This window comes from Megalobrama amblycephala, unplaced genomic scaffold, assembly GCF_018812025.1.
Source record: "Megalobrama amblycephala isolate DHTTF-2021 unplaced genomic scaffold, ASM1881202v1 scaffold449, whole genome shotgun sequence".
NCBI classification, from domain to species: domain Eukaryota; kingdom Metazoa; phylum Chordata; class Actinopteri; order Cypriniformes; family Xenocyprididae; genus Megalobrama; species Megalobrama amblycephala.
In genome coordinates, this window is record NW_025953384.1 from 78,450 (window position 1) to 89,663 (window position 11,214).

Here is an 11,214-nt window from a genome sequence, read left to right on the forward strand (position 1 = left end):
TATCATGAGTGCCTTTTTGATTATTCTGAGCCAAAAGCTAAGTGTAAGTGCAAAATGTAAAACAGTGAAAATGTGTCAGTGAAACTGCATTTATCAATGCTGAATCTTCAAAATAGGCATAACTACATTTGTGGTTGTTTTTACACGTTATGTAGGCTACTCGTTGGGGGAAATGCAACACAACATGAATTCGATGCTTGTCAAATTGTATGCATATATAATTAGTTTATATTTCCGTGTCTACACTGGACGCGTGCGGCGCGACGCGACTAGACCCGCTTTGTCACGTCCATGCAGACAACTTAATCGAGCGAGCTGCTGATCTGCTGATCCGGCGCTGCATGGCTGCACGTAATTTCAAATATTGAAGATTCGTCGTATAGAGGTAAGGACGACGGCTCATTAACCACTAAAAACGGAAGATGGAAGACGGATTTCAAATATTGAAGATTCGTCGTATAGAGGTAAGGATGACGGCTCATTAACCACTAAAAACGGTCGATGGAATGCGATGTTTACCAGACGTTACGATCTTTCACAGACGTCTCCGCGACGTACGTGTGCTATCTGGGCCCCCACATGTTCCAAATTCGCCCAAAATAGTCTCAATAATTTGTGCTTCGTTTGTGCTGGTTTGTGCCGGTAAAAGTTTAATTTGTGCTGCTTTCGATTTTAAAATATTAAACTTTGAATTATAGGCGATGACGTCACTCAGCCCCCCACATGCTCCAAATTCACCCAAAATAGTCTCTTTTGTTTGTGCTCCGTTTGTGCTAGTTTGTGCCGGTGAAATTTCCGTTTGTGCTGCTTCGGTTTTTAAAATATTAAAATAATTGGGTATTCATTCTCAGGTCCCTCAGCCCCCCACATGCTCCAAATTTGCCCAAAATAGTCTCAAACGTTTGTGCTTCATTTGTGCTGGTAAAAGTTTCGTTTGTGCTGCTTCGTTTTTTTAGATAGGGCCTATGTCTATTAAAATAATATTTATAAAATCTCAGGTCAATCAGCCCCCCACATGCTCCAAATTCACCACAAACAGTCGTAATCTTTTGTGCCGATAAAAGTTTCATTTGTGCTGCCTCGCTTTATAAATATTAGACATTGATTGCATTGAAATGAATGACACTGAACGGCTGTAAATGCAAATCGCATAAGAGCATATTATAGTGACTATTAGGCTATATACCAAAGCATAGACATTTAACAGAAATAGTAGGCGCAATGTGATTTCAAATTAAGTCTGTTTGCTTTCCTCCTTTTCAGTGACAAGCGCGTGTCAGAAACGGAAAGTTGTTGCATCAAAAAAGCTGCATCAGTCCGTGTAATTCCTTCAATTAATTAGCCTACGTCAAGAAAATACGTCTTATTTAATTGTCTAACTAAACAAATCGAAAAAACAAATATAGGCATTCGTTTAATTTGATTTTACTCGAAAGTAAACAAAGACAAAAAAGAATTAAGCCTATATAAGATTAAAAAATGAGCTTTAAGAGGTTTTTTTTTTTTTTTTTTGTATTTTTGGTTTATGGGTTTAACTTAAATTAGTTTATGCTTTAAAATTCGTTTCAAATGTGTGGGTGGCCCCTAAAATACTCATTTTGGCTTTATATGGTCTAAAACAACACTGAGGAAATTTTAATCTATTTGTATTTATTTTATTCTTAAAAGGCCTAAGTAAAACCTAATGGTGCAACATGTTTCACTCGTTATTACAAGCAGTTTTTTGTTTTGTTTTTTATTTTTATAAATAACATAATTTGTGTTTCATTGGAAAAACCTAAAATATCAGAAAACAATGGATAGGATTGCGCAGGCGCCTCCGCGAACAAGATGCTCTCTGATGAGTGATTGATTCCTAGATGTGTATGTGTTTTATGTTTTGTATGCTTTATATTAATTGTGCCTTGTATTTTCTCCATTTTAATGTACAGCACTTTGGACAACTTCGGTTGTATTGAAATGTGCTTTATAAATAATAAATACAAATAAGTACAACGTTGTTGAAAGGTTTATATAATATTGTGTTTCCTGAAGGATAATTGATCATGATTACATAATTAATTGATGATAATTCTATTTTTTTTTTTTTTTTTTTTTTCATTTTGCTTTTGTAAAGAAATAATGAAATAACAATATTGGATGTTTAATTGGGGTCCGGGTCCGTCATCCGTGCACCTGGTAGGCTGATTTGATTTTTTTACTTAAAAAGGAATAAAGAGGAATAAGAAAGAGTTTGATTTTTGTGTTTTGTTTTGTGTAAAAAAAAAAACTGAAAACTGAAAAATAAAGCTAGATTTTTCGTAATTTTATTCATGGGTAAAAAATATGATTATTCTTTAATATTTGTTTCGCATGAGTGACGCCCTGAAACGCCATTCAACTTATGTCTTGCATGTCCCATCATGCAAGTTCATCTTATGTAGGCTACTGCTCTGCATATTAGTTATTATTTATTTTTTTTCTAATTGGTTGTTTCATATATTTCTTGCCAATGTAGCCTACATCTATAGTGCGGAGCACAACAATAGCCTACTTCTCTTGTCCGCGGAGGCGCCTGCGCAATCCCTTCCATTGTTTTCTGATATTTTAGGTTTTTCCAATGAAACACAAATTATGTTATTATTTATAAGAATAAAAAACAAAACAAAAAACTGCTTGTAATAACGAGTGAAACATGTTGCATCATTGGGTTTTACTTTGGCCTTTTAAGAATAAAATAAATAGGCCTACAAATAAATAAAAAAATTCCTCAGTGTTGTTTTAGACCACATAAAGCCAAAATGAGTATTTTAGGGGCCACCCACACATTTGAAACAAATTTTAAAGCATAAACTAATTTGTTTAACCCATAAACCAAAAATACAAAAAAAAAAAAAAAAAAAGTCTTATATAGGCTTAATTCTTTTTTGTCTTTGTTTATTTTCAAGTAAAATCAAATTAAACGAATGCCTATATTTGCTTTTTCGATTTGGTTTAGTTAGACAATTAAATAAGTCGTATTTTCTTGACGTAGGCTAATTAATTGAAGTAATTACACTGACTGATGCAGCTTTTTTGATGCAACAACTTTCCGTTTCTGACACGCGCTTGTCACTGAAAAGGAGGAAAGCAAACAGACTTAATTTAAAATCACATTGCGCCTTCTATTTCTGTTAAATGTCTATGCTTTGGTATATAGCCTAATAGTCACTATAATATGCTCTTATGCTTTCGTAAAAAAAATAAAAAATAAAAAAACCCCGAAACAACACAAACTAAACTTTTACCAGCACAAATCAGCACAAACGGAGCACAAACAAATGAGACTATTTTGGGCGAATTTGGAGCATGTGGGGGGCTGAGTGACGCCATCGCCTATAATTCAAAGTCTAATATTTTAAAATCGAAAGCAGCACAAATGAAACTTTTACCGGCACAAACCAGCACAAACGAAGCACAAATGATTGAGACTATTTTGGGCGAATTTGGAGCATGTGGGGGGCTGAGTGACCTGAGAATGACCTATAAAAGTTATTTTAATATATTAAAAACGGAAGCAGCACAAATTAAAATTTCACCAGCACAAACCAGCACAAACGGAGCACAAACAAACGAGACTATTTTGGGCGAATTTGGAGCATGTGGGGGGCTGAGTGACGTCATCGCCTATAATTCAAAATCTAATATTTTAAAATCGAAAGCAGCACAAATGAAACTTTTACCGGCACAAACCAGCACAAACGAAGCACAAACGTTTGAGACTATTTTCGATGAATTTGGAACATGTGGGGGGCTGAGTGACCTGAGAATGACCTATAAATATTCTTTTAATATCTAAAAAACCAAAGCAGCACAAACGAAATTTTTTACGGCACAAACCAGCACAAACGGAGCACAAACGATTGAGACTATTTTGCAGACGTTTTGCGTTGGGTGGGGGGCCAACTTCACGCAGGTCTTTGACCTGACCCTCGTTCTCAAAACAGTCAGTCAAAAAATGATTCGCGCAAACATAAACGTATTTTGGAAGTTTGAGTGGCGCCTTTCCTTCGTAAATAAAATCCATCCACTGCGTTTTCAGTGGCTCTGATGTCGGAAGTAAGTGAAAACTACTATATTCATTATTACATCCCACAACATAACACTTATGTTTCTTAGGAGACATTACCGGCTGTTGTTGAAACAATGGAGGATGGTTGACAGATCACCGAGGTCGGGGTCTATGCCGAAACCAGATTGTCAATCAAACCACGTGGGTGGGGCTTAGCGCAATTCTACGTCACAGTGAGAGCAATCTTAGAACAGGGCGTTCTGAGACAGTGCTTATGAATTATTGAGATTGTAAAAAAACCACTGGGTGGATTTTTCTCATTCTAGGGTGGTTTTGCTCACACACTGCCAACACACATTTATGGTCAAACACCATGTAAAAGTGAATTTTGCATAATAGGTGCCCTTTAAGACTGAAGTTTTAAAAGAATAGACCAATTTGGTGTTTGCAAACAGCGATGACGTTTTTTATGGGCGGAGCCTACCTGGTTGCAGAAAATGACAGTTGAGCAGTAGCAGTCTATGGAAGCCACGAAATAAAAGAATAAAAAAAAGTTAATTTCGAGTTTATATCTCACAATTCTGACTTTTATTTCTCACAAACCTGAGTTTATATCTCACATTTCTTACAAAGAAAAACAGAATTGTGAGATATGCTCGTTATCCTGTAACTCGTTATACTCGTTTTCTGAATTGCAATTTATCCCGCAATTCTGACTTTTTTCCCCTCAGAATTGTGAAATAAACTCACAATTGCGAGTTATAATGGCCGAACTGGGAGTCATAAACACGCAAATGCAAGAAAAAAAGTCAGAATTGTGAAATAAAAATTTTATAGACTATGTTTAAAAGTTATCTGTGTAAAATGTTATAGGTTTAAATATTATTCCATGCTGTAACTGCTATGTATGTATGTCCTCTGAACTGCATATGTGAATATTGTAATAATATGTAGACTTACTGTTTACATCAAATTCCTGCTTTAATAGTAGACTAATCCTTGCAGGTGTCATCAGTGCAGTCTGTGAAACGTCTCCGTTTAGCTTCAAAGGACGTTTTCAACGATGGTTTTCTTTAAAAATGAAGACTATATTTTTTTGCATTCCGATTCCAACATCCAGAGGCACAACAAAACGTTTTTCTCTTATTCTGTGGATTTTGCACATTTTCCTCCAATTGCTACCGCTATTTTTCTGCAACCACTATGCGCGCAGCTGCAAGTGACGTAATTGTGACGTCTGCTCTAAAGAGGTCTATACACAAATCCGCCGCGAACTCTATGGGCGCCGCCATCTTGCCTGCCGCCATTACTGCGTGCCTGCGAAGTGTGATGGTGTGACACTTGCCGGTGCCCTCTAATGACATTTCAATTAAAGTTCATCCTGCTCATTAAAGAAAATGTCTGGTGAAAGGGAACATGGGTAGATGATGTCAGGCAGTGGCCAAAACTTACCGATAAAGGTAATTTATTGACAACATAATGTAATAATGTAAACATCTAATGTAATGTAATTAAGAAGTATATTAATTGATGACAACAATAAAACCGAACGCTGTCATTACTAGCTGTGTTGCTAATATGTTCACAAGCTTAAGTTTCAAATAATTATTAGGCCATCCTTAAAAATATTCTTGTTTGCCATAACCCGACCGACCCTGTCAATTTAGGACCAACCCAATTAATTATTTTTTCCCCTTTTAGTCCGACCGACTTGCCGATTGTAATTGCGTTAAGACCCACGGATTTTTTTTTTTACTCTTCAAACAGCTAATACAAATGCAATAAAATACACGCAATTGACGCTTTTCACACGCTCTCACGCACAGAAAAATCGCGAAGTAAAGAGGACACAGAGACCGACAGACTAGACAGAGCAGGTTACTTAGGATAGAAAAAAATCTCAGCTCTCAGATTCTGTCAATTTTATTACGAAATTCAAACAATAAATACCGTTTTGGTGCTTGTAAATGTGACATGCTAGAAATACAGATTAAAAAATATTACAACATCAAACGACGTATAATGTTATGTTCTTGTAAACATGTTTATAAACAGGCGAGTTGTTTTTTTTCTTGAGAAAAATTAATGCCTACCTTTGTAGCCTAGCTAATATTTATCCAAATGAGTCAATATTAAATCAAATCACAATAATAATTAAATAATAATAATTGAATAAAAATAATAAAAAAAGTGTAGCTTACCAGAAATTGTAGCCTACCATGTAAACATTGTAACATGTTTTTCACTAAACCTAATAAAATTCAGCTTAGTTACTAAAATGTTTTGACAATCACAATACACTTAATGTGATGCAATACAAATATATATATATATATATATTTTTTTTTACATTTTTTACGACCTACCGACCATTTTTTATTTTTTTGGCTGTTACGGCAAACCAAAATATTTTTAAGGATGGCCTTAGCCACGACCAGTTGTAGCAATAAAATACATGTTCTTATAGGTATTCAAGATTATTTTATTAATCATCTGGCATGCGATGAGCCATCTCGGTTATGTGTTTCATCCACTTTTGACGCACATCTTGGTCCTCCGCTCGACCAGGAACTCTGTGCAATCCGTATGGCCGTAAACATGGGCAGTCAATGTGCAACAAAGCTTCGTGGATTACACAAACGGTTTTATTCCAGGCCTGTAGTTTTGTGCTGTTGTTAAAACAACCAACCACACAACACGCTCTGCCCGGCATCACTGGACAGCATAGGTACTAAAAAAACTATATAGCTAACATCTGCTATAGCCTACGGGACCAACACGCTACTTCTGCTACTTCCTTAGCAGCAAGGCACGCAGTAATGGCGCGCTGCTTTACTTCCGTGTTTCGCCGGATTTGTCTATAAGGGAGTCCGTTGTGGGTTGCTATGGCTATGGTGATGTTTACGTGTTCCACGCCCGGGACTCGTAACAGATTCATGGAGGTTCCACCGAGATCAACAACCAGAGTGTGAAGCCAGTTTGGGATCCAGACTGTACGACGACGACACAAAGGGTTGCGTGTGACCTTGTTGCAGCTGCTGACGTCCAGAGAGCTAAAAGGGGCCGAGCTGAGAGGAAGGCTACGCATCGCTAAGGGTCGTGAGAGGGTCTGAAGTAGGGCTGGGTTTCGATTCAAATTTCAAGAATCGATTCGATTCCGATTCTCAAGATCTTGAATCGATTATCATTATTCGATTCGATTCAATCCGATCTGATCCGATCCGATCTTCGAGATTTAGATAAGTGTTTTTGAAGAAAGCATTTTTTTCCAGCTGTTACCTGAATTACAGGACTGTAGTTATGCAACATATTGATACTATTATTATAGACATTCAACTGCAAATTAATGGAGTATTGATGGTTGTAAAGAACAATCCCCCTTCCAGAGTGTTGATACAACTGCTTTCACAAACTTGCACTGGTGTAGACGACAGAGGACGCAGAGGTATATCAGCAGCAGTAGACCAATTATTTAGACGCGAACCTGATGTATTATTAAAAATGACATTAAGAATTGACATTAAGATGCAAATGCACCTTTATTTTTTATTTTAATTATCAACATTTAGAACACATTTGGTTACTGGCTTCACAGTAAACAGACAACATTACACAGAATGTAAATACAATTTGAACTTACAAAAACTTTAGAAAACACAACTGTGTCACAGTTTTGTGTAAAACCTTCAAGTACTCCAGGTATAAGACATTAAATTGCCTTTAAAGTGTATTTGTGTAAACTGGTCATTTTAAACTAAAATAGTAGATAAAAATAAATAAAAACTGGAAATTAAACTTGTCTTAACCCAGAGTGTGAACTGCCATCACTCAGGAATGGAAAGATTCTTCTGCAGGAACAGTAGCTCATTGACATGCCCAGGGGTAAGGCAACTTCTTTTGGCAGTAATGATATCACCTGCAGTCGAAAAAACCCTCTCAGATGTGACGCTGGTTCCTGGGACACAGAGATATCGCTTTGCCATGCGAGCCAAAAGAGGATACTCCTTTTCATTCTCCCACCACCAGATGAGAGGATTGTCCTGCAGTCCCGCAGGTCTCCCTGCCCTGTACCTTTTGATCTCGTCTTCTGCCTCTGCCGCTTTAGTTTTCTGTGGTCCTACTTCCTGTTGTGGTCTGTAGGCTTCCCCAAGGAGAGACTCCAAAGCACTGGATTGCTTGAATTGCTTGGGTGCCGGAGGTTGGGGTTCCACCTCTTCCTCCACTCCATCAACTTCATCAGCAACAGCATCTTGCTGTGTAAGAAGAGAGAGAGAGAATTTGTATTTTATGGAGGTGTGTGTGAGTGAAAGAGAGAGTGGACTTTTTCCACTGAGTTTCTTTTTAAAATGATTACTTACATTATATGCATCTTCCTCCATCCCACACACTGCTTCAGTCTGGAGTCTGGAGAAGGTCCTGTCTCGCTCCTCCTCATTCAGGAATGGCAGAGCTTTGAAACGTGGATCAATAGCTGAAGCTACGTACAGCATGTCCTTCTGGTTTACATACCTGGAATTTAAATTTCACACATTTTGATCAATTTATCCCCCCTGAGGAGGACAATAATGTCTTTAATGAAGTTTCCTTATATATATATATATATATATATATATATATATATATATATACAGTAAAATAGTCTCATATCTCTCTCACTCACTCACACACTCACTCACTTACTCACTCACTCACACACTCACACACTCACTCACTCACACACACACTCACTCACTCACACACTCACACACTCACTCACACACTCACTCACACACACTCACTCACACACACACACTCACTCACTCACTCACACACTCTCACACACTCACTCTCACACACACTCACTCACTCTCACACACACTCACACACACTCTCACTCACACACTCACTCTCACACACACACACACACACACTCACTCTCACACACACTCACTCACACACACACTCACTCACACACACACTCACTCACTCACACACACTCTCACACACACACACACACACACACACACACACACACACACACACTCACTCACTCTCACACACACTCACTCTCACACACACTCACTCTCACACACACTCACTCACTCACACACACACACTCACTCACACACACACTCACTCACTCACACACACACTCACTCACACACACACTCACTCACACACACACTCACTCACACACACACTCACACACACACACACACACACACACACACACACACACACACACACACACAGAGGCCTACCTTGTGCTTAAGTTTTTCTTGATCTCATCCTTCGTGTCCTTAACAACTCTGGAGTCTTCTGGGAGACTGGTCATCTCTTTCAGCAGCAGAGCATGCAGAGGTGCCATCACTGAGAGAGTTGGGCACTTTTCTTCTGACATCACTTGAGTGGCTGTCTTCATTGGCTTTAGAGCTCTGACCACATCTTCTGCATCTGTTATGTCCTCTTCCTTCAGGCTGCAAAGATCCTTTTCATTTCTCCGCACATCAGGTGAGAGCAGAGCGGCAGAGATCGCGGGTTGTTGCTCTAAAAAGCGCTCAAGCATTTCTAGTGTACTGTTCCAACGAGTCACCACATCAATTTTGAGCTTGTGTGCATTCAGCTGCAGTAGCTTCTGCTTTTCTTTGAGGATACGGGTGGCCGTTGTACTGCGATGAAAGAACTTTGCGATGTGCCTTACTCTCCCAAGAAGGCGTGCAACATTCGGCAGTTTGAGACCGGCTTGCGAGGCCAGGTTGATTATGTGCTCGAAGCAGCCGACGTGGGTTAGCCCCGTAATCTCAACCGCACAGATCATATTCGCCGCGTTGTCAGTGACTATGGCTGGGTCTTTACTCAGCAGCCCCCACTCCTCCATAGCTTTGGTTAACATTTCAGCTAGACTGACAGAGCGATGGTCCGTTTGAACTTCGGTTGTCTGCAGCACGTAAGACACGAGGTTCCAGAGCTCGTCTATGTAGTGTGCTGTCACACTCATGTAAGATTCCGTAGCTACGGATGTCCAGGTGTCACTCGTAATGCCCACCCTCTCTGCGGTCTTAAGCTTACACACTACACCATCTTTTACTGTCTGGTACATGTTGGGGATCACTTCTTCAGACAGATGTTTGCGAGACACAATGACATAATTTGGTTCCATTACCTTCATTAGCCGCCTGAATCCCACATTCTCAACAACAGAATATGGGCGCATATCTTTGCAAATGAAGCCCGCAATCGCCTCAGTTATTTTGACAGAGCGTTCAGAATTAGTTGGTAGTTGTAGAGTTTGTTTCAGTGTCATCTGTTGCGGTCCGGTGGCGGGCTTGGATATGATGTCTTGATGATGTCGCATCATGTGGTTCCTGAGATTAGTAGTATTTCCACAATACTTCACCTCCATTTGGCAGGCTTTGCAAATTGCTTTGCTTTTGTCAAGCTCGTTCTCTTTATTGCTTCTGAACCCGAAATGGTGCCAGATCGCCGCTTTTAGCGTTTCTGGAGTTTTCAAAGCTGCCATGTTCGTTGTTTTAATGTCCTTCCACCTCGCGCGCATGCGTGAATTCAATGACGCGGCAAATTAAAATTCACGGGGAAAATGTAGGCATATTATTAAATCGATCCTCTGAGTTACGGATCGATCTTTAGAAATTAATATGAAAATCGATTCAGAATTGGTGAATCGATTTTTTCAACACAGCCCTAGCCTGAAGCTGGACAAGATGGCCGATGAAAGGAAGCAACTGGTTTGGAAAATCAAGAAAAGTCTTCATACACTGACTGCTGGTGAACTGTGTCAGATAGCTGAGAGCATCATACCATCTGCAGGTCAGGATTCTTCCACCATATCCAGGGACGACGAAGAAGGTTGTTTCAACTTCATCTCTTCCTACATGCACAGCAAAACGTTAACAGAACTAGAAGATAAAGGTTACGCACAGTTACTGTTACAACAGTTTCTATATCGTGTAATAGGACTGAAACAGAAAGTGATTTTCGCTTCCAAGCAGAGTAACACTAACATTGAATATGAGCCAAGAACGGTCCAGAATGTGTTCCTGCGTACCATACATCAAGGTTTCCTTCCCAAGTACAGTGACATAAGAAGTGAACTAAGACCTTTGCTAACAAACCACACAGTTACTGATGAAACACTACTGAAACAAGTGACAAAGATCTCAAGTGAGGAAAGTGAGCGCCAACGA

The 11,214-nt window shown here is 39.1% G+C and overlaps 1 protein-coding gene across 1 annotated transcript; it reads right to left on the reverse strand.

Annotated features, from left to right (window-relative positions):
• Positions 1-7,854: 7,854 nt before the first annotated feature.
• Positions 7,855-10,529, reverse strand: LOC125261643 (E3 SUMO-protein ligase ZBED1-like). The gene is made up of 3 exons (XM_048180195.1): positions 9,271-10,529; positions 8,389-8,539; positions 7,855-8,283 (listed from the first exon to the last, which is right to left on the reverse strand). The coding sequence occupies exons 1-3, from the start codon at positions 10,527-10,529 to the stop codon at positions 7,855-7,857; spliced, it is 1,839 nt and encodes a 612-aa protein (XP_048036152.1).
• Between the last annotated feature and the right edge of the window lie 685 nt (positions 10,530-11,214).